The 25,097-nt window shown below is 37.5% G+C and overlaps 1 protein-coding gene across 1 annotated transcript in view; it reads right to left on the bottom strand.

Annotated features, from left to right (window-relative positions):
- Positions 1-536: 536 nt before the first annotated feature.
- The window catches only part of ICE1 (interactor of little elongation complex ELL subunit 1), a 67,114-nt gene continuing 42,553 nt past the window's right edge, over positions 537-25,097 (bottom strand). The window contains exons 14-19 of the mRNA XM_030813898.1: positions 24,141-24,309; positions 21,690-21,850; positions 17,003-17,193; positions 14,674-14,780; positions 3,994-4,092; positions 537-1,602 (exon numbers count right to left, since the gene is read on the bottom strand). Coding sequence (XP_030669758.1) covers positions 1,421-1,602; positions 3,994-4,092; positions 14,674-14,780; positions 17,003-17,193; positions 21,690-21,850; positions 24,141-24,309 — 909 coding nt within the window. The 3' untranslated portion in view covers positions 537-1,420. The remainder of the gene's footprint in view (positions 1,603-3,993; positions 4,093-14,673; positions 14,781-17,002; positions 17,194-21,689; positions 21,851-24,140; positions 24,310-25,097) is intronic.

Raw genomic sequence — 25,097 nt, 5'->3', positions numbered from 1 at the left:
AAAGCTCCAGGTTTTCTTTGTTGCTATTTCCCCAATTTATGATTGTTGTATATACTGGGTGACCACTCGTTTAGGATTTTCCTCTACCCAAATGCCATGGGACTAGCTCCTCCCAGCAAGGCACCTGGCAGAGAGAATATGTTCAACATATTGGTAGTAAGAATGACTATCAACACAAAGCTTCCGAAAGGACAACCAAGTGATTTAAAAATTTCAGTTATGCCTGTTATAATTACTTAAGGAAGGAGTAACAAAATTGTTGCCAAATGCAATTGTTAAAGGGCAGCAATTGTAATTGAACAAAAAATCCAATCATGAGGGCCTGTAAGCACTTAATTATCTGGCATCTGGTATCACTAAAGAGCATCTCCCTAAACAATCAAAGCCGGGTAAATACTGGCAATGCAATGTTTCTCTCACCAGAAGGCAGGTCTCCTTAGGAATGACCATTTTCTTCTATCTTTGGTTAGATGACTTCTTCACCCTTGGTAGAGCAGAAGTAACACCCAGTTTCACTCTAATAATCAGAACAGTAATATCCATGGCTTACTTTTATTTTTTATTATAAAAACACATACAAGAGTTTTAAGAAATAACGAATATAAGACAAATCAAAACCATGGTGAGTTATTAAACCCATTTTCTATATACAAATACTAAAATTCCCAAAGTGGAATATCATCCAATGTGAGACACATCATAGCACGGTCCATATGTACACGGCACACAGAGCTCTGCCTGCGCTCATCTGTGAATTGCTCATTACATGTCACTGATAAAAAAATCGGCAAGGGAACTTCTACTCTTCAGTTCTCCTCTTCCTGATACATTGTCACATGTTTTTAAGGAACTTTAGGGATATGAAGAAAACGCATTAAAGTGGGTTTCTGCTAAGGGCTCTCCATGTTGATAATTATGCACTACATCTTGAGAAAAACTTTTGCAGCTCATTTCCAGCTAAGATAGCAGAAAACTCTAGGTGTTTGCCAATTTATTTTTTCCTAGTCACTCATTGGAGCACAAGTCCAACAACAGCAGCTCAGGAACCAAATCGTGTTTTTATATTGGGAAGTTCATTATAAAATGCCACTCAATTTTAAGAAGCCACTAAAAGGACACTTTCTGCAGCAAAAAAAGGGCTAAGTTCAAGTTTTTGTTGTTTGACAAAGACACAATAATATAACCCATACGTCACAGATCACAACAGCCTTAAGTGAAATGTATGAGATTTAGGGAAAAACGACTATGCAACTGCTTGTTTCTCCTGTCTCCTTGCCAAACAATAAGGAGAGCCTCTGGTCTGTTTTATCTATTTTATGTCTTTTCGTTTTTAAACCTCCCTTTGTATTCTGAAAGCTGACCAAACTATTTGTGTTCAAAATGTGTCAAGGCACTTCTCAAGCCTCAGTGGCATCCCGGGTCAGCCAAGCTCCTCTGTGCTCAGGGCACTGACTTCCTCTAGGCAGCTGACAATCGCAGACGGAACGCTTTTGGAGGCCTCTCTCCGCCAAGCTTCCAGGATCTTGGAAATTTCTGCTGGATTGCTGGGACTCAAGTCACAAAGAGCATACACGGCTGCTAACTGTATACCCCATGGTATATCTGAAAAGAAATTTCAAATCAGTCACAAAACAAGAAAATATTCAAAATTTTAGTGATGTAACCTACTGGAATACTATTCAAATACAGAATGCTTTCTGTCAGCAATGAAAATTAAATATTAAAAAAACCCACAATAAAAAAATTCATTTAAGATCTGTCCACAAATAAAAAAGAAGAAAAGCCAGAGAGTAGCTGTCTGTGGTTTCCTGGCCCCAGCAGTGTTCTGAGGACTGCTTGTGTGTTTGTAAAAGGGAGAGGGCCTCAAAGATCCCAGTCAGCCATGGCCACCACTGAGCTTCCCAAAACAGTTCTGGAAGGATCACACTCCCATATTTAAGTTTTAATAAAATGTGATCCTAAAACATTCATTAAACATATGACTCTATGAGATATCCACGGGAAGCATTTATAAATGGACTTTGGAAATGAAAAAAACATAATAAAATGAGATATAGTGAAAAACTGTTTTTGTACCGTACCATACTTTCAAAAACTACAGTATAGTGTATGATTCTGGATTATAGCTAGGTTATACATTACAGTATATTATCACAATTCTCTTTTAAGATAAGTTTATTTCAGAGTTATTAAAATTTAACTTAGTTAAAATTTAATTTACTTAAATAATTTAGGTTAAACAATTTAGGAGTTAAAATTGGAGGTTGTACTGTATTCCTACTCCAAAAATCTGAAATCCAAAATGCTCCGAAGCTGAAACTTTTGGAGCACCAACATGACCCACAAAGGAAATACTCAGGGAGCATTCTGATTTTCTGATTAGGGATGCTCAAGTCGTCAATATAAAGGAAATACTCCAAAATCCAAGGAAATGTGAAGTCTAAAACACTTCCGGTCCCAAGCATTTCCAATAAAACATACTCAATGTGTATCTCAGTTTTCTCCAACAGGGCAAACTAGAACTATTTCAAATAATACAAAAGCCCACACATTCAAACATTAATGCTGAAAAGCAGGCAGAACTGCAGCTCTTAAAATTACTCCCCCCAATAAATTATAAGCAATGAGAAAGCATAGAGCACGGGGTACATAGTAAGGCCATGACTCAAACAAATAAAAAAGTTTAATAGTAAGAGAAACACAAGAGGTTAAAAAGAATTTTAATAAATAAGAGCATGTGGCACTATTTAAAGAGCTAGCTCTGGAGAGGGACAGACCTGGGCAAATAGCAGGGATGGCACTTCCTAGCCTCACCTTCAGCAAATCACTCTTCTCTCTGAGCTTTGGTTTCCTCCTGTATACAAGAAGGACAATGCCATCTACTCAGATGGCTGTCCTGGGGATCCCGTTAGGCTGTGGGGCAGTGCCATGCACAAGGTCTAATCTATAGCAGGCCCCCAAATCAGCTCCTCCTTCTCCCTCACGGAGACGAGGATTACCACAGCTTCTAGGTTACACCCACTCTAGTATCAGAGTAAAACTGCATCTGCTGGCAAGACAACTCATCAGCCACTATTCTGGCTACTTTCTTTTATGTCAATATACAACCTCAGTTGTAAAAAGTACACTGTAATATGGAAGAAATGTGCACCACTTCAGCGGCTATCCTAAAGTTAAAGAAGGTGTTTCAGAGAAAGCAGCTTAATGTAAAACACTGTTCTCATTAAGCTCAATGTACAGTCTTCCACTGAAAGCTGAAGACAAAGAACCTACCATGTTAAGATCATCTTGGGTGTTATGCAGTATTTAAAATGTAACTTTGTGCATTTCTGATGGCATGTTGCTTAACTGTATTATTCCTTGATTATACAATATTCAAAATAAAAACTAGATTCATCCCTTCTAAGAGGTACTTTGAGTTAAGCTTCTCTCACAAGAGATAAAATTACATGCTATGCAATATGTAAATGATAACAGAAATCCCCACTACGAAGCCTTGCTCACAAGGTTTCCAGGTTTCCAAGCTCTCTCCTGATGATGCTAAGTACTCTGTGACACCTGGCATCTCACTGTGCATCACGGATTTCATTCCATCAAGACACAGCTCCACCCAGGAGGCCTCGCAGAAAGCCAGGTTAAGTCACTTGTCAGGGATCACACAGTACAGAGTTCTAGAGGCAGAATGTTAGCTGCAGGGATCACACAGTAGAGTTCTAGAGGCAGAACGTTAGCCGCAGGAAGAGAAGAGAGTTTATTCTTCCTTAGGAAAGCAGCGCCCAACAGGGCCAATGACTTTCATTTAAGTAATCAAATACCACCACAAAATCCACACACACATTCCAGTATTAATGCTGGAATGTTTTGCAAATATTCCCTAATCTATGAGGCAGCAAGCGAAACACAGAGCACAGCACACAGTAAGGACCCCAAAAAAGGTTTAACTCTGAGAAACACAAGTTACTTAAAAGTAATTTGAATAGATGTAAGTTTTACCTTCATCGTGAGCATGCTGTATAAACATACCGATAACCGAACTAATATTTTTCACAGCAGATGGAAATCCTTCTTTCAAACCCAATTGGCCTAAACGACCTAGGGGAAACAAAACAAAATGTAAACAGTCCAGTTAAATGTTGATTAACTTTTCCTAAGAATTTAAAGGTCCATTTCTCTTACAAGAGGGTGATCAAAATGCCTCATCATTTCTTCTTGCATCACCTACACCAGATGATATACAATGTGTTGCTTTCCAAGTTACAATGGAATAGAATTTAGAAGAAAGAATGGTTTCAGTAGGGTCAATGTGAAACGCCTGACTTCTGTTAACCGATCAAAGATAAGACTATGGTCCCACCAAAATATGTATTTTTGGTCTGACACTTTGGCAACTGCTATTATACCACAGAGCAGTAATTCTCAAGTGTAGTCTGCAGAAACCTTAGAGTCCTCTAAGTCAAACTACTTCACAACAATGCTAAGAAGTGCCTTCCTCCCAGTGCTGACATGTGGTCTGATGGTGCAAAAGCCACAGCAGATCAAACTACTGGACTGTGAGTGCAAGTCAAGACAGTGACACCTCAGTAAATGGGAGTTATTCTCCATTGCCAGGTGCTCACAGTCAAAAAGCCAATTTTACTTAGTCACAATTACTCTCACTAAACCTGGACCCCTAAGCACAGAAGTCTGTAACATGCTGTAGACGGCACAGGAAGCACTCCCCCATACACTGAGTATGCTGGTTGTTGTGAAGAAATGCACTTATCCAATTGTTTGTCTTGTGAGTGAAATTAGGCACTTTTTTCTCATAGGACACCACCTTTGATTGAAAGAACTGACCAACTATGGCTAACTGGAACAAGGCAGATTTTTTTCAACAATAAACAAAGTGAACCTGTAACTTAAATGAACTTTATCCTCGTGGTCAATAACATCTGAGCTTTTAAGCAAAATTAAAAGTTTGGAACAATTTTCATCAGCTATCCTGAGCTTGACAGCTTTACAATATTTAAGACTTTTCTGTGATGAGATTGGTGACATTAAATGTGATTTTTGGGTATTGTTGGCATTTCGAAGATCTATGTCAATTATTTTCCAAGTGAATAATGCAGGTTACAAAACCATAAGTGGGCAAAAGGATCCCTTCAACATTTAAGCTAGCTTAGTGGATTTGAGTGTAACAAGGTACAAAAAGCTCACTGACAGCATTTCAAATTTCACACTTCAAGTAACCTTTAAGAAATTACTACTTGTTGAGTTTTATTGTAGCATCAAAAAAAAAAAATCCGTATTTGAAAAGGCTAATAAAAGATTCTGCCCTCCATCAACTATGTATTTGTATGAGAATGGGTTTTCTTCATATATTCAGTCTTATGGATATGAAAAACACACGAAAATAAATGCAGAACAGATAATGAAAAATCAGCCATCTGCTATCAAACCAGACAGTACAAAGGTCTGCAACAAGGCAATGCGATTCTCATTATTTTTTATTTTGGAAATATAGTTACCTTTCATTAAAAACGTCATTTATGGGTTCATTACTGTTCATTTTAAATGAATAAATAAACAATTTCTCAGTTTTTAATTACTAACAGTAAATACAGATAGATGTAACCTGGAGTAACGAAAGTTCTTTGAGAGTTCTCAATAATAACTAACAGGTATGAGAACCAAAGATCCAAGGATCAAAATCACAGGGCAACCAAATTCACTAAAGGCTAAAGCAAGCAGGATGGCATCATTCCCCCCATTCCCCTACACTTGCAGCCTTCCCTTACTCCAGGAGCTCTCCTATGGATGACAACTTGCTTCAAAGTGGAATCCTGTTCTCTCCATCCAGGCAAATCCTCATCTTCTTTTGACTCCTAAGCAGGAGGACTGCGGAACATATCTTGGATATGCTTTTACAACAGTATCATATTGTATGCTCAGCGTTCTGTGTTCCCATTCTGTCTCAATACTACAGATGTCCCACAGGTCTACATGTGAATCCAGTACATGAGTTTCATCTCTATTTTAAATGTGGAGAAGCTGAGGCATGGGGCGCTTAAGTAACTTTTATGACTTTGTATCCTCTATAGGAACTAACTTAGTGCTAGGTACTTGCAGCCTGAATATTGTGATACACAGCAGATGCTCAGTAAATAATTACTGATCAAAGAATATCAGGATAACTCCCAATTTAAGATGACATTGTAAATATCTGAATAATTTCTAGAGAGCCTAGGAAATTGAAAAGTAATTTACTTCAGAAATCAGAAATTTCAGGTCACTGACCACTTTCAACTATCTCTTTGCAATTAGATTAAACTGCTACCAGCATACCACTGGATCTGTCCTCTGAAACAATCGACTATGGATATTAAATGTACGACTAATAGCAGAGAAAGGGATGTGCATCTAACACAGCTATGGTATTTATTCAATCATGGGATGTGCATGCGTTCCCAGGAAATATATAATCATGTTATAAGGGCTCCCTTTCTTTCAATTAAAAGCGCTTAATGAAATTCAGTTTTATAAGCGATTTAAATTAATGGAGCTAAGGAGTAAAATAAGAGGAAATCATGAGTCTAGTAGATGATTTGGGGAAAAAGACTCAATATACGATGACCTGACAGAGATGACAGATTGGCTATGATGGAGGAAGAGCTCCGCACAGAAGGTATGTGAGGACGCCCAGGGCCATCCAGCCGTATTAGAATACAAATAAGAAAGTGGAGCTAATCTCAATGTCCAGGACAATGCAATCCCCAGCACTGTCAAGGGAGCCGCAGGAGGGCTGAGGCCTGCACAGAAAGTAAGTCTACAGGGCAAACCCTTCCAATAAACACTCATTAGAAGATAAAGACAGCAGGTTTCATTTAAGATTTTGGAGGCAAGTTTGCAAAGGAATGGTGAGCTGACAATTTCAAAGGAAAGCTGACAGATTTGCAAAGAGAACAGATAGAAATCACTGAATAATGGCTACTTCAGTCTGACCTGCAGAAACCTGACAGGTGACACAGTGTTTTTCTAGCTCTAGGTTCCAGTTAATACCAGGAGGGGCAAATTATTCAGGATTTTATAAGCTCTTTGGGGCAGAAAGGTGGTCTTCTACAGATTTACACTCCACTGAATCCAGTGGTAGGCAAATTTGTGTTCCAACTTTGCTACCTTTCCACTGGATGGCCTCAGACAAGGGCTTAATCTTTCTAGGCCTCAGCTCTGCCAAGAACTGAGCACTGCAGTGAGATTAGTTTCTATTCTCCACCACATTTCTGTGACTCTAGAGCAATTCCAGCATTCCACAAAATACTCTTTAATAGTTTATCATTAAAGTAGGTTGGAGTAAACCCCTTGTACTAATCCTGTGACCATTTGCTGTTAGCAATGCTCACACCTGAATCCAACATTACATACCACAAGTCTCACTGATATAAAGCTTTACCGTCCATGGAGTAAAAATCTCATTAATAGGATGTGCAAATTTTGAATTAAGAATAGACAGAGGCCGGGCACAGTGGCTCACGCCTGTAATCCCAGCACTTCGGAAGGCCAAGGCAGGAGGATCACCTGAGGCCGGGAGTTCGAGACCAGCCTGACCAACATGGAGAAACTGTCTCTACTAAAAAAAAACTACAAAAAATTAGCCGGGCATGGTGGCGCATGCCTGTAATCCCAGCTACTCGGGAGGCTGAGACAGGAGAATCGCTTGAACCTGGGAGGTGGAGGTTGCAGTGAGCCGAGATCACGCCATTGCACTCCAGCCTGGGCAACAAGAGCGAAACTCCGTCTCAAAAAACAACAAAAAAAGATTAAGGACAATTCCTTTATTTTATGAAGATTAGTGTGACTTAACATTATTAAATCACAGCCTACCAACTTGATTTTTTACTCAATTTTTCAGTCAAGGTCAGATTCGGAAATGGCAAGAAAGTTCACTAACAGTTTCTCCTTAGGAACAATTCAAACTCCCAATCCAGATGAGTGTGTGTGTGTGTGTGTGTATGTGTTTGTATGTGTGTTGGGGAGTGGGGGTACGTCACCTCTGAGAAATCTGCCAGGCCTAAACAGCAGGCCTCACTCACTTTCACCCCTTGCCCTCAGCCCACACTACTGTCCTTGTCACTCAGCAACTGCCTGGCTCTGAGTCCCATCTCTTGTGTATAGTGCCACGGCACGAAAAGCACAGGCAGGACCAGGCTCTGCTGCTCCTCTCCTGCGCTGGCGCACCTGTGCACACGTGGCAGCCCGCTAGGCTGTGCTCCAGCTTCCCCACACCCACCTTGCTCATGCACACGACTTCATCAGCAGACCTGAGAAGGGCTTATTCTCCCTGACTTTGCTCCTACGTCGACATTACGCTAATTATCCATCCTCTGAACTGCTTTTATATGTTTATAAGCATTTTAGTACATGGTATTGTCGATTATATATTATGTTAATTACACATTATTCTTATTCTCTATAACATATAATTGTATTGTATATCACTCTTAATTGTATAAGTGCATATATTACTTATGAACGTATGTATTAAATAATACATATTATTAGTCATAAATTATTTGGCTCTCAACACCCAGAATTTTAGATTCAAAGAATAAACTAGACTTGATTTGAATAAAATTACAAGCCATATTTTCTCCCTACAATTACACATCCTTCTTTTTAAATAAACTATTAACATATTCTTAATTCGCATATTTTAAGGTACATATTTGAAAGTACATAATCTTAAATAGTTTTCTTTAAAAGAGTTTTGTGACATCTAAATGAAAGGTAAAGTACAGTCACAGGTCGCTTAGCCAGGAGACCACATTTTAAGAAATTCACCTTTTAGGAGATTCTGTCCTTGGACAAACATTATCCTAGAATACACTTTCACAAACACAGATGGAGCAGCCACTAGACACCTAGGCTATATGGTGTAGCCTACTCATAGGCTACAAATCTGTACAGCATGTTCCTGTACCGAATACCGGAGGCAACTCTAACACTTCGGTAAGCATTTGTGTATCTAAACATAGAAAGGGTACAGGAAAACAAGGTATTATCATCTTCTGAGATCACCTTCTGGTATGTGCTCCACTGCTGATGAAAACATTGTTATGCAGTGAATGACTGTGTATACTATTTTATTTATCGCAATCATTCTTTTCCGAACCCATTATTTCATTAGCGTGCCTACAGAGCTTTGCAGACACTGCTCTAACACTATTGGAACCTCGGAAGATGGAGCCTGAGAATCTGTGTTTTTAAAAAGCTTCTCTGGCAGTTTGGATGGCCAGCCAAATTTGGTAACCCCCGAAGATAAACACTAGTTAGAAGAGACACTGGAGAAGACACCAAGATAAATCACAGGTACAGCTGACCCCCCTCTATAAATGCAAAGACGCTGCTTCCGCTGTCATATGAGGCTGCTGACCACAAAAAACACAATCTTCACTCTTATTTCCTCTCCAGATTAACCAATACAGAAACACAACCAGTAAAACAAGAACAAAAAAATCACCATATTTTAAAGTGTGACTTAAAAAAATACCACATTGTTTTGAAAATCCCACAGATTATCTAGGATAACATATTTATTTACACCTTAAAACATCTAATTTTAACTCTCAAAAAGATTTCACAATTTAGAATCAATCAAAAACATGAGCATTTTTTCTTGAATTCATAAGAGAAGTTGCTACTGAAATCAGCATTTCCACATATACGGATGTCACCTAACTATGGGGAATGCCATCAATGACCCTCCTGTGTTCCTTAGTGCTCCACAGCTAGAATGGAAATTGTTCTTGAGGGTATCTTGAACTGAGGAATTCAGCAAAAGTTTTGAACCTGTACACCACATGGCATAGTTTCATTTCCACTTCTGTGCCTCTGCTTATCTTCTGATGTATCTCTTCTGATTCGTAGTCTTTGGCAATCATTTGGTTCTCCTACCTTCTTGTTTGGTAACTTATCTCCAAGTGCATTATTATTTCCAGTGAAATTTGGTGTCTACTTTGTAACCAGGTTTTTGTCTAGAACCATTTTAGTTACTTAGGGCAATGTTGCTATACTTGCGTGCAAAGTACACACAGAGGAGGAAAGCAAATTTGCCGATACAGTAACAAAATTCACAGGGTATTTCCTACTGTGATCTATTTTTAGACTGACTTATATAACTGATTCTCAAACACTAACCTTATTTCAAATGATGCTATCTGTGAGTTTTAATTAAGAAAAATCCGGCTGGGCGCGGTGGCTCATGCCTGTAATCCCAGCACTTTGGGAGGCCGAGGCGGGTGGATCACGAGGTCATGAGATCGAGACCATCCTGGCTAACATGATGAAACCCCGTCTCTACTAAAAATACATAAATTAGCTGGGCACCTGTAGTCCCAGCTACTCGGGAGGGTGAGGCAAGAGAATGGTGCGAACCCGGGAGGCGGAGCTTGCAGTGAGCCGAGATCGCGCCACTGCATTCCAGCCTGGGTGACACAGCCAGACTCCGTCTTAAAAAAAAAAAAAAAAAAGAAAAATCCAAAGATACTTAAAAGTCATAATTATCTTCAAAGTATCTAAGGGCTATAATGCAGAAATTGGATGAAGCTTGTTTTATATTCCCCAGGGGCAAAGAATACATGCTGCAGATGGAGAAGTCAGGTCAAAATTAAGAGAGCTTTCTTTTTTAAGTTCTGGGATACACATGAAGAACGTACAGGTTTGTTACATAGGTATACATGTGCCATGATGGTTTGCTACACCTATCAACCCATCATCTAGGTTTTAAGTCCCACAGGTATTTGTCCTAATGCTCTCCCTCCCCTTACTCCCCACGCCCCGACAGGCCCCGGTGTGTGATGTTCCCGTGTCCATGTGTTCTCACTGTTCAACTCCCACTTATGAGTGAGAACATGCAGTGCTTGGTTTTCTGTTCCTGTGTTAGTTTGCTGAGAATGATGGCTTCCAGCTTCACCCATGTCCCTGCAAAGGACATAACTCATTTTTATGGCTGCATAGTATTCCATGGTATATTATGTGCCACATTTTCTTTATCCAGTCTATCACTGATGGGCATTTGGGTTGGTTCCAAGTCTTTGCTATTGTAAATAGTGCTGCAGTAAACATATGTGTGCATTAAGTCTTTATAGTAGAATGATTTATAATTCTTTGGGTATATACCCACTAGTGAGATTGCTGGGTCAAATGGTATTTCTGGTTCTAGACCCTTGAGAATCACCACACTGTCTTCCACAATGCTTGAACTAATTTACACTCCCACCAACAGTGTAAAAGCGTTCCTATTTCTCCACAGCCTCACCAACATCTGTTGTTTCCTGACTTTTTAATGATCACCATCCTAACTGGCATGAGATGGTACCTCATAGCGGTTTTGATTTGCGTTTCTCTAATAACCAGTGAATGATGAGCTTTTGTTCATGTTTGTTGGCCACATAAATGTCTTCTTTTGAGAAGTGTCTGTTCATATCCTTTGCTCACTTTTTGATAGGGTTGTTTTTTTCTTGTACATTTGTTTACATTCCTTGGAGATTCTGGATATTGGACCTTTGTCAGATGGATAGATTGCAAAAAATTTCTCCCATTCTGTAGGATGCCTGTTCATTCTGATGGTAGTTTCTTTTGCTGTGCAGAAGCTCTTTAGTTTAATTAGATCCCATTTGTCAATTCAGGCTTTTGTTGCAATTGCTTTTGGCGTTTTAGTCATGAAGTCTTTGCCCATGCCTATGTCCTGAATGGTATTGCCTAGTTTTTCTTTTAGGGTTTTTATGGTTTTGGGTTTTACGTTTAAGTCTTTAATCCATCTTTAGTTAATTTTTGTATAAGGTGTAAGGAAGGGTTCCAATTTCAGTTTTGTGCATATGGCTAGCCAGTTTTCCCAGCACCATTTAATAAATAGGGAATCCTTTTCCCATTGCTTGTTTTTATCAGGTTTGTCGAAGATCGTGATGATGGTTGTAGATGTGTGGTGTTATTTCTGAGGTCTCTGTTCTGTTCCATTGGTCTATATGTCTGTTTTGGTACCAGTATCATGCTGTTTTTGTTTCTGTAGCCTTTTAGTATAGTTTGAAGTCTACTGCGACACTTCCAGCTTTGTTCTTTTTGCTTACAACTGTCTTGGCTATATGGGCTTTTTTTTGGCTCCATATGAAATTTAAAGTAGTTTTTTCTAATTCTGTGAAGAAAGTCAGTGGTAGCTTGATGGAAATAGCATTGAATCTATAAATTACTTTGGGCAGTATGGTTATTTTCACGATATTGATTCTTCCTATCCATGAGCATGAAATGTTTTTCCATTTGTGTCCTTTTTCCTTGAGCAGTGGTTTGTAGTTCTCCTTGAAGAGGTCCTTCACATCCCTTGTAAGTTTTATTACTAGGTATTTTATTCTTTTTGTAGCAATTATGAATGGGAGTTCACACATGATTTAGCTCTATGCTTGTCTATTATTGATATATAGGAATGCTTGTGATTTTTGCACATTGATTTTGTATCCTGAGACTTTGCTGAAGTTGCTTATCAGCTTAAGGAGTGTTTGGGCTGAGACGATGGGGTTTTCTAAATATACGATCATGTCGTCTGAAAAGACAGTTTGACTTCCTCTCTTCCTATTTATTTCTTTCTCTTGCCTGATTGGCCTGGCCAGAACTTCCAATACTATGTTGAACAGGAGTGGAGAGAGAGGGCGTCCTTGCCTTGTGCCAGTTTTCAAAGGGAATGCTTCCAGCTTTTGCCCATTCAGTATGATACTGGGCTGTAGATTTGTCATAAATAGCTCTAATTGTGTTATGTTCCATCAATACCTAGTTTGAGAGTTTTTAGCATGAAGGGATGTTGAATTTTATTGAAGGCCTTTTCGGTATCTATTGAGATAATCATGTGGTTTTTGTCATTGGTTCTGTTTATGTGATGGATTAGGTTTATTGATTTGCATACGTTGAACCAGCCTTGCATCCCAGGGATGAAGCTGACTTGATCGTGGTGGATAAGCTTTCTGATATGCTGCTGGATTTGGTTTGCCAGTATGTTATTGAGGATTTTCGTGTCGATGTTCATTGGAGACGTTGGCCTGAAATTTTCTTTTTCTGTTTTGTCTCTGCCAGGTTTTGGTATCAGGATGATGCTGGCCTCATAAAATGAGTTAGGGAGGATTCTTTCTTTTTCTATTGTTTGGAATAGTTTCAGAAGGAATGGTACCAGCTCCTCTTTGTACCTCTGGTAAAATTTGGTTGTGAATCTGTCTGGTCCTAGGCTTTTTTGGTTTGTAGGCTGTTAATCACTGCCTCAATTTCAGAACTTGTTATTGGTCTATTCAGGGATTCGACTTCTTTCTGGTTTAGTCTTGGGAGAGTGTGTGTGTCCAGGAATTTATCCATTTCTTCTAGATTTTCTAGTTTATTTGCATAGAGGTGTTTACAGTATTCTCTGATGGCAGTTTGTATTTCTGTGGAATCAGTGGTGATAACCCCTTTAACATTTTTTATTGTGTCTATTTGATTCTTGTTTCTTTTCTTCTTTATTAGTCTGGCTAGTGGTCTATTTTGTTAATCTTTTCAAAAACCCAGCTCCTGGATTCACTGATTTTTTTGAAGGGCTTTTTGTGTCTAAGAGATCTTTCTAATTAATAGATCTCACCACTGATAATTCTGCAGGGCTTGGACAGCAGCTTGTTGAAGACAAGACAGAAGAAAAAAAATAAGTAAAAATAAAAATAAAGATTCATAGGAGATAAGTAAAAATAAAAACTAACAATTTGTAGCAAATAAGGAAGCAGAACCAAATGGCCATTGAGGTCCTCTTTAAATATGAGATTAAGGATCCATGTCTCATTTAAAATATTTTTAAACAGTCGTTTAATTTCTGTAATTCACTTAAGTGATGCTTATCAGGCAAGTATGAAAAAATTGGGGCAGGTGGTGTGAAGATATCCTCGATATAGTCTGTGTATCTGTCCCCACCCAAATCTCACGTTGAATTGTAATCCCCAGTGCTGGAGGTGGGGCCTGGTGGGAGGTGTCTGGATCATGGGAGCGGATCCCTCACGAATGCCTTGGGCCATCCTTGTGGTCAGCAAGCTCTTGCTCTGAGTTCACAGGAGATCTGGTGATTTAAAAGTGTGTGACCCCTCCCCGCTATCCCTCAATTGCTCCTGCTTTCCATATGTGATGTATCTGTTCCCCCATCACCTTCAACCATGATTGAAAGCTCCCTAAGGCTTCCCCGGAAGCCAAGCAGGTGCCAGCATTCTACTTCCTATAAAGCCTGCAGAACTGGAAGCCAATGAAACCTCTTTATAAATTATCACATCTCAGGTAGTTTTTTATAGCAATGCAAGAATGGCTTAATACAATCCTTATTTTAGAAACCAAATGAAACTACAGTATAATTTATAGCAACTTATATATCCTAGTCTTTATGTATATTAGCATCTAAAAAGAACTCAATTGTAGCTAAAATGTACTAACATGAAAAATCTTAATCTCTGAAAAAGATGAATAAAACACTAATTTATAAGGAGAGAGAGGAGAATGACTTAAGTACAAAAGTATCTACTCTGATGGTTGTAAAATCAGTCATTATGGAAAATTTTCAAAGTCAACATATATTATTATAGAGTTACCCCCCCACCCTTCCACCAAGATATCAATAACAAGAAAAAAACAGTAATAAAACAGACAACTTACCAATCAGCCTCAGTATTGAGGCTATAATAATATCAGGAGTATACGCAATGTTCGCATGTCCTTTTCTGTATTTTATCCACTTATCCATCACAGGCCACAGCTCCTTACTATAAAACAACAACATGAAAAGATATATGCTCATCATCACTCAAATAATATTAATAACTTATCTTATAAATGATCCTTAAGCAATAAGTGAAAGAGGGTAACTGCTGAGGATCTAACATCATAAGTTCAAGTGAGAACAGATACTGGATGCTCACATCTTCTCCAACAGCATAGTTGTGCCCATGCTAGCTTAAACGTGGCTGAAATTCAGTGCTTGCATCTTGTTCTAACTCTTCTGAACAAGGCTTTGGACAGAGAAGCTGAACAGCATCCCCAGTGTCCCAGAACTACGAAGTGGTAGAGCCTGAGTTTTCACTTGGACTCTCCAGGTGCAAAAGCAGCCTCTGTGTTTTAGAAGCCAAGTTACCTGGCAGGATCACAGACAAATAAAGCTGTGCATGTAAACCAAAAGGAGCTAAGCCAGAGGAAAATTGTAACTTCAGTAATCAAATAACACTTTAGATGGATAAAAGAAACTTTCCACTGACTGAAAACAGTGCCAATTCCTCTTTGTCATCTGTTTTTCCAAAAATCTATCTACTTCTTTCATGGCATTCATAAAGCATCACTAGAAAAGTTTAATGTAGACAAAAGAAAAATGATAATTAAAAGCACTCCAAACTCAGTCTCAGATCATTATTACTCTTCTAATTCTGGCTTTTCTTCTAGATACTCCCCACTCTCTATGGACGTAAACAACCTGGAGAGAGCCACCAGTGCTGAGGAAGGGAGCAGGGTCTGCAGTTGCTCAGGTGGAGATCCTCATGTTTGATGATGTCTTCACCAAGAGTGCAGGGACTGTGGACCAAGCATCTTTGACAGGCACTAGCCCTGGTCTCTTCATGCATAATTGGGGCCAGCAGGGCCCTGCCTCATGGGTTCCCATGAGGATTCAGAAAGCTGAGGCCCACAGTAGGCCCTGACACATCATTATACAGACTGGCACTGGACAGACTGTTCTGTCATTTTCTTATTTAGTAACAGACTGGGAAATACTTCTCCATGTCGATACATAGTAATCCATTCATAGCTATGTGTTTTAATATAGCTATCATCTCATAGAGGAGTGCCATGATTTGATTCCTTACTGTTTGACATTCAGATGTCTAATCTTCCCTTAGTGTCAAGATGATGAACAAGAGTAACAGACATCCTTGGACACACATGGATCCATGGACAAGGTAATTTCCACAGCTTCAAGTATCTTAAGGATATGGATTATCAAACCTTTGATGCATCCTTTTTAATGTCACCAACTCCCTTAAACCAGCCTTTCTCAGCCAGGGTTCCACAAGAAAATTAAGACCTACAGAAAAATTATTTGAGTGACAATTTTCTCCATTCTCTCAGAGATGGTACAAAGCTAGTGCCAGAATTATAGATGCACAGAGAAAAGTTAATTTACTACATACAATGAATGTCTGAGAGCTTTTCTCCCAGGTGACAGGAGCTGCTAATTTATAATTTTGAATATTTCTCTTCCCTTTAGGTTTTGTGAGTATCTGTATGTTACGATAATGATAATTAATTTCATTCAACATACATTCGCCAGATGCTCCCCTTGTGTGGGCACTGTTCCGCATGCTACGGATACGCCACAAGCCAAACAAGGCCACCCTCCACCCCTCCAGAGTCATTTCTTTTGGGGACAGAGATGATAATAGCAGAACTGAACAAAAACTAGTGACAGGTATTAAAGAAAAATAAAGCAAGAAAATGCAATAGGGATGAAGGTAGCATTTTTTTTTTTTTTTTTTTTTTGAGATGAAGTCTCGCTCTGTCACCCAGGCTGGAGTGCAGTGGCACAATCTCCGCTCACTGCCAGCTCCACCTCCCGGGCTCACACCATTCTCCTGCCTCAGCCTCCCGAGTAGCTTGGACTACAGGCGTCCGCCACCACGCCCAGCTAATTTTTTGTATTTTTAGTAGAGACAGGGTTTCATCGTGTTAGCCAGGGTGGTCTCAATCTCCTGACCTCACATATCTGCCTGCCTCGGCCTCCCAAAGTGCTGGGATTACAGGCGTGAGCCACCTGCCCGGCCGTGATGAAGGTATCCTAAGGGTAGTTTTATTAACTCTTATAAAATAAAAACAGTGTCATTTGTAAATGTTTCATCTGCCTTACACGCTTAAACGACAAAAATGATTCAAGCCACATTCAGCGTTCAACAATTCAACCTTACAATAACACATCTTTATTTAAATTAGTAAAATAACTAACCTTATGATGTTATCATGTGTCCAGATCCATTTCTGATGGCAGCAGAGCAGATCAATGGCAAATATGTATTCCCAAGTGTTATCACTTAGGTCTTCACCAAATTTTTCACTAGACTGAAATTCTGTTTTTGGACATAACTGTATGGTCAAAAGCAGCTTAGAAACCATGAAGCCAACATCTACCGGAGCATTCTAGCAAATGAAAAGAAATAAAATAAAATCTGGAGTTTCAAATAGAATGCATCTTACCTTAGTTATCTAAAAGATTATAATAAGCATTCGATGACTAATCATTTAATCTGAACTAGCTTTTTAAAACAGTTTGACTAAGGAACCATGTTTATCTTAGTCATAGAAGGATTACACAATGGTAGCTGGATGAGCCAGATTAAAAAGCAATATAGGAAGGATGCAGGATCCAATCAGGTAGAAAAGAGCTTACCTGTAATCCAGATAGGAAACACAGTTTCATCAACTCAAATTAGAGAATTAAAGTTAGAAAGCTAGTTATAATTATAAAAATAAACCTTTAAAAATTATTTAAATTCGATTATTTTTCTGACATCGAGTATCAGTCTGCCTTTTCGAGAAATTCATAAAACTGAATCAGACAGTAATGGATTTTTATTTCTGGCTTTTTTCACACCTGTGTATAATGTGTTGTGATATTTATCCATAGTGTTGCATGAAAGAGTAGTTTGAACTTCTTTTTACTGCTGAGTAATAATCAATTATATGGACATATTACTGTTTATCAATTCACTTTTGACTACTGTTAATGCTGCTATGAATATTCATGTGCAAGCCTTTGTGAGGATGTAAATTTCACTTCTCTTGAAAATATGTAAGAGTGGAACTCCTGGGCCTTTGGCTAAGAAATGGTTTAACTTTATAAGATGGTGTCCAACAATTTTGCAAAGTAGTCGTGCCTTTTCACGTTTCCACCAGCACTGCATGAGTTTCATTATAAAAATAATACACATATAATACTCAATATACTTAATACAAGAAAAGGCTTGGGCTTGGAAATTTGCTTTATTACTAGAAGGACTCAACAAGTGAACCTGTAGCTTGGCCATATATATCCTGAAAGGTGCTGAGTCTCAAGGTTTCTATAAGACAATCCAAAGCCAAATCGTGGTTCAAAGTAATACACCTGATAACCAAAACTCAGCCAGAATGGTAAATATTTCCCACTTAGAAAAATCAGTGACTTCGCAACCTGAGCAAATGCAGAAATAAATTTTGACATGAAGGAAATCAAATCCATATATTCACTTTTTTGATTACCTATTTTACATTTTGCAGTAATTGTGAACATGGGATAATCTGCATGTATACAATACATGCTCCATAAAAGTGCTGAGAATCTCCTATGTTTCAGGTGTGGCTGTAATTGAAGCATTTGGTATTAGAATCATAATTTTAATTAGACGTGTTTAACAGAATGTAAGTTTGTAAACATTGTTTGAATATTTATTACAACTCATGTTCTACATTCAAGAATTGCTTAAGTGCTTAGGAAGATTATGTTTATTAGATTTGAAGGCCTACTTTAAGTGTTTTTGAAGAATACATCTGAAGTTTATGAATACATTTGAAGTTTTAAGATAATCTGAAATTTGTAAATAAGATTATTTAGGAAATGTTAATCTGTTAAATACATGAGTTAACTAACATTCATCAATGGCCAAAGTAAACACATTCTTACTTTGTTAACAATTAATTGATTTATAAATGAAACAAGACTCATGAATTTAAATGCTTTTTTAAAAGGTTTATGAATTTACAACTTTAAAATTCAGCAGTAATTTAAATCAAGAAGTCACTTCTACATATAGAGCATCCTTAAAGATTTTATCAACTCCACCAGAAAAAGTTGGAGGAGGAACCACCTTGAAGAACCCAACCCAGGGAAATACTTCCCACCATAGTTACAACAGGAAGCCCTAACTCATGATTTTAAAAACTGAAATAATTTCAAAATTTACACTGAAGATACTACTACTGGTTTCTTGTTAACTAGCAGTATCATATTTAGTAAATTTCCTTCTATTTCCTAGTTTAGGAATAATCCCATGGGGGTTTCTTCTTTAATTTAGTAATGGATTGATTTTCTGATTCTGAATTCTCCTTGTTTTATCAGGATAAACTCTATTTAGTTATAAAGTATTATTCTTTGAATACACTACTGACATCTCCTGTTTAGTGACACTTTTTACATCTAAGTGACTCACTAAAAACTGGCTTTTTTCTCTTTCTTATAGCATTTTTAATTGGGTTTTATTATTAGAAATGAACAGAAGGCTTTCAATTTTTCCTCATGCTTAAAATAGATTACAGTTACTTGGTTCTTTAAAGATTAGATTAAAACCCAGGTGGAATCTATACATGTCTTTGTACAGAAAAGTTTTAATCATCTTATCAACCAGTCTTTTCAAGTTTTCTGCCCCAAAGCCAATTTTCATCATTTTTATTTTGCCAGGAAATCACCGTTTCCAAATCTGCTGCTATAGGACTGCAAGTAGTAGTCTTCTCATTCTGTGTCCTATATGTCTACTTTCCCATTTCAAATCTTCACTATTTTTGCTTTTCTTTTTGCTGATCTGCACTGTCAGCTATCTATGTTGTTGGCATTTTTTAAAGGTAGTATTTTTGTCTTCTATGTATTTCTGTTTCTTTTCCACTTCATTACTACTATCTCTTAAAATTTATTCTTTTTCTCTGGTTCCCTTGTCATATTTCTAATGTTGAAGATGAGTAGCAGTTAACTTCACTTATTTTCTGCTAAACAACTAAGACATTTAAGATACTTTAATGAGTACATGTTTTCCAAAAAAGCTAGAGATCTTTGATTCTGAGTTTACCTGTTCATTGACTTTTAAGACTGTGATTTTACTTTTCATATTTTATTTGTTCCCAGATTGTCTAAGAATGTATATCTCAATTTCAAAGTAAATGTAAATACTTTGAATTTTTTTTCTGTTAAATTTTACTGAATTATTACCAGGGAATTTTGGGTGTGAAATCTTTGCTTTTTAGAAATTAATGTTTTCATGTGGCCAATTCATCATTCATTTGTGCAAATGTGTCATAGATATATAAAAAATACATATTCTTCATACATATTTACTTTTTAAATTAATGAATTTTACTATGTCCTCATTTTTGTCTACCAGATGTTTAATTCTGTAAGCTAATATTTGGAAATCCTGTAATATAATGGGGTTTTATTCCCCAAGTATTTCTCACCTTTCTTAAAGCTTTCACTATGTATTTTTATTTGATACAATATTTAGCAAATACATTTACTAAAATGTTATGTTCTTCATAAGTAATGTCTTTGTAACCATATCCTGCTCAATTCTGAACAGGTGAAAGGAGATGGGCTCTAGTGTGCAAGTGGAAAGACCAAGTGAGAGCAGGAGCAGGCTGGACAGGTACATTCTGAAGGCGGGTGACCCTCTAAAGGCAAGTAACTCTCCAGACACAGTAACTCTCTAGGAACAGGTAACCCCCTGTAGGCAGGTAACCGTCTGGGAACGGGTAACTCTCTGGAGGCAGGTAACTCTCTGTGAACAGGTAACCTTCTGGGAACAGTTAACTCTCTTGAGGCAGGTAATGCTCCAGAGACAGGTAACTCTCTGGGAACAGGTAACCCTCTGAAGGCAGTAACCCTCAAAGCAGGTAACCTTCCAGAAGCAGGTACCTCTCCGGAGGCTGGCAACCCTCTGGAGCAGATACGTATGTGGTTGCTGGTATCCACTGGTAGGAGTCGGGATGTCTCTCCTGACACAAAATGACCAACTAGGATTTCTGACCACACCTCACATGAAGGCACTCTGTTGTGTCTAAATAGATTGATGAAGAGATCATTACAAACTTGCTTTTTAATATTTACCTAACTTTTGACCACCAAAAGCTCTTTCCTTTACGTTTTATAAAAAATAAAAGCCTAACAAATACTAACATCAAAAGTAATAATAAAAAAAGGCAAAACAGCATATAAAATTCTGCTCCACATATAAGCCAAGGGGAGTTTTTACAAGAGGAAATACATGCTCATTAAAAACAGAAAATAAAATTAAAAAATCAATATCACTGGCTTCAGTACCTCTTCTTGAAGTTTGCTACTGGTAGGTAGACTCTCATTAGATAAAATGAACGAATGAAATAAAATGATGAAAGAACACCCATCTAGACACTTACTTTAACATATCAATAATTAAAAATAATAATAAAAGATAACACGGGAACAAAGTAGTTAGCAAAACAAATTCTATCAACTGGAAAGAAAAATAAACCATATTAGATTTTTAAAATCCTAATAGGAAAAAACTGAAATATGTATTTTTTTACCTAAGTATCTATTGAAGAACCAAATAATTTTGTGGCTTCTCTGAGACTTTTAAACATATATACCAATGTGTGGGTTTCATCAGTCACAAATTAGTGTATAAAACAAACTGTTAATTAACACAACCCTTTGGTCTACAATTCTTCCTTGAATGTCTCATGCATACTTAATGAACAAAATGGATAAGCTTAGGCTAAACTGATTAAATTTTAAAAGATCTAGAAAGAAGAAAATGCCTACGAACTAATATAAAACTAAATACACAACAAAATAATAACATTTATATAATATCTAAAAGTAAGGTACTGTAAGAAATAGAAATAAAGCTCACCTTTTCCCAATTAAGAAAAGCTCTCAAGCAGTTCAGAACCTCTCCTTTAGCACGTTGCCTGGCAACTAACTGCATTGCTTTATTAATCACTGATTGCGAGAGAAATATATCATGCCACATGTTTGCAATAAACAAAGTTAATTTTTCAGACTCCGGAAAATCTATGAGAAATAAAATAATACAATAAATCTTTTATGTATGATCAAGTGAATAAATTGCAAATTAAGAAAAAACTGTATTAATTTCACTGGTGCCTTGCAGGCATCCTGCAATGGAGGAAGCTGTAAATGGGGAGCCCAGAAGAGGCTCCAGTCACAGTCATTTCCAAAATCCGTTCTCCAACTTCCTCGGTCTCAGAATTCTCCCATTTGGTATGTGTCATTACAGGCAATTTTTATGCATTACATAGGTTTTGCATTACATTACATAGGTTTTTATGCATTACATTTACTCATTGAACACATAAAGCTTCTGATTTGAAGAATTTTTTAAAATAAATTCTAGATGACAATTCTTTTGTTGTAAATACTTTCTCCTACACTCTCTTTTGTAAAAATTAATTGAAGTGTAGTCTACAGACAATAAAATACACTCTTTTACACTATAAAGTTCAATGAATCTGGACAAATGATTAAATCCACGAAACCACCACCACAACAGTCAATACCATCATTCTAAAACTTCTCTCGCTCTCGTGCTCTGCAGTGAATCACCTCACCCCAGATACAGAGAAGCCCTGATCTATTGTCACTATACATTAGTTTGCCTTTTCTCAAATATTTCTTAATGGATTTGTGAAGTAGGTACTCTCTTCTGTCTGGCTTCCCTACTCAGCATGTTGGTTTTGACATTCCTCCGTGTTGTTGCATACATTGGTAGTCTATTCCTTTGTACAGCCAAGTAGTATTTAACTGCTTGATATATCCTAATGTTTTCCATTCACTGGCCGATGGACGTTTATTTCCAGTTATGGGCTCGTATGAGTCAAGATGTTACATCCGTGTGCTAGTTTATGTAATGATGTCATGATCTAACTCTGTGTTTCTGCTGCATAAGTGCCTGAGTGGAATTTCGGAGCCATAGGATAAATGAATGTTTTAATTTCATAAGAAACTGTCAAAGAGCCTTCCAAAGTAAAGATTTTTATCCTGTTTGCTGTACAATCACATCTTTTTAGTTTTCTTTGTTCTACTTTATCTATCATTGACACATCTAAGAATATGTAGCTCAAGCCATAAACTCACTGCACTAAACTTGATCTATTAATTTTTGAATCCTATGTTTATCTGGTGACACTTCAGAGTAGAAACAAGACAAATAAATTCTCTCCTTACAGAGTATACAAGCTAGAGGAACAGAGAGACAGCAAACAAAATATTTAATCTTTAAGAAGTGGTAAGTGCCATGAAGGCAAATAAAGAAAAATAAGGGATCCAGGATGACTAGGAAGGTATGCGAAATTCATGGAGTGAAACACAAGAGTTGAGGGAAACAGAGCAAGAAAGCTGTCAGCACAAAAGCTTGAGCTAAGAATGGGCTTGCTGTGGTTGAGGAAGAACAAGAAATCCATCGTGGTCTTGGACGAGCCCACACCCATTCCATCCCACCACCCGCCAACTGCTGAACTTCATGTGTGTTTTTGTGATGTGACTATGGCCTGTCAGTCCCACTGGACAAGTGTACCTCCATCTGATTTTAATCACCACAGAAATCCTAACGTTCACTCCATAATGATTTGTTGAAGGAATGACTGAAAGAGTAAACAAAGAAATGAAGTGGGCAAATGAAACACTTAGCAGCTTCGTTCACAACAGTAAAAGTGATGGATATACTCAATTATCCTGATTTATAAGCCCCATAAACATGGTAGTCAAAGATGGTAAATGTTTACCACTGAGATAAGACTGATATGATATTAGGTTTCATTTGTATATCATATGACTTAAAAATACTGATGATTTGATACAGCGAAGAATGATTCCCAGTCTGATCCACTAGTAGGGATGGAAGAAATAGTAAAGAGAAAAGAGAATCAAAGGACAACCCTCATGTCACCATCTCCTTTCAGCTTTCTCTCATCTGCTTTTTCATCAGCTTACAATTCCATCTTAAAGTTGCTGCCCTTTCCACCTAGTGGTACAGCAGTTTGGCTTGTCACTTACTTTAATCCCGTATTTTAAGGCAACTATAATTCTAAAGCAGCTGCACAAGGCATAGAACAAACACACAGTAATGAGAGATACTCATTTATTTACAAGTGGAAATATAGTGCTGATATAAGTAAGCCCTACTAAAGACCAGGTGCAGCTGGGTATAGCTCAAGCTATTCAATGGACAAAACACATTATTTTAAAAGACACATAGTAATCACAGCTGAAAATATAGACTCCAGTATAAGGGAAAAGGGTAATCGTATATTTTCAATATAAAATTGTCACAATCTAATCATACCTTCTTTAAGTAGGCTGTAGCAAAACAAGCGAGCTCTTTCCAAGTCTCCGAGTTGCCGACAAATACCCACATACACCCTGCAGAGGGCGTGAATGTAATTGTGGTCCATAGATATCTTCTGAATTTTTAGTTCTGAGAGAATAGAGTGAAGCAAGCACTCTGCTAAATGCTGGATTGAAAAAAAAGTTAAAAAAGCAATGTACACTCATATTTATCTTTAGCCTACCAAAGATTATCTAAAAGTTACAAAACTTAAGTATCTATTGAAAAAATAAAACTTGCGCTACATCAGAAGGTAGAGCACAGTAGTAACTGGTAAGACCTTACCTAGCATGGTAAGTCACGAGAATCGAGGTCGGGGGCATTGAAGAAATCCCCATACCTGTCTGTTTCCTATGATTAGTAAATGCTGCAGATGCCAGAATGCAAGTCTAGCTGCATACTGTCACTAGCACTAGTCAAATAATCATAATTTCTTGGTTTTTGCCTTATGTGATCTGTGTATGTGAGTGTATGAAATACAGTATATAATTCTACTCTCATTCTTGTTTTCTAAACTCTAACTTACTCTATACACTGTTTAAATTTAAAATACTACTAAGTGACATTTTTCATCCTAAGAGGAGCATTACATGATAATTTGATATATGCATTCATTTCCTTTCAAAGTGACTTACGGAGCTCCTTATGCTTTCTGTAAGTAAGCAATCTAAAAAAATTAATATTTATGCCAAAATGACTCCAAGTATATGCAGATAAGCACTAAGCGTGATCCGTCTAGCCTAGAAGTCATCCATGCAAGGTACCAGTGGATATTTAGAAAATATAGAACTATAAAAGTCCTAATAAACTACGTATTTAAATTTAAACCATCTCTTTTTTCCCTCTCTTGACACTAAGCATTTGCTCCTGTTTGATTTGTAACGAAAACTCAAGGAAAAGAAAAATCGTGTGATA

This window comes from Nomascus leucogenys, chromosome 6 (assembly GCF_006542625.1).
Source record: "Nomascus leucogenys isolate Asia chromosome 6, Asia_NLE_v1, whole genome shotgun sequence".
Lineage (NCBI taxonomy): Eukaryota > Metazoa > Chordata > Mammalia > Primates > Hylobatidae > Nomascus > Nomascus leucogenys.
Note: the sequence above shows the minus strand (reverse complement) of the source record. Positions and strands in the feature narration are given on the sequence as shown.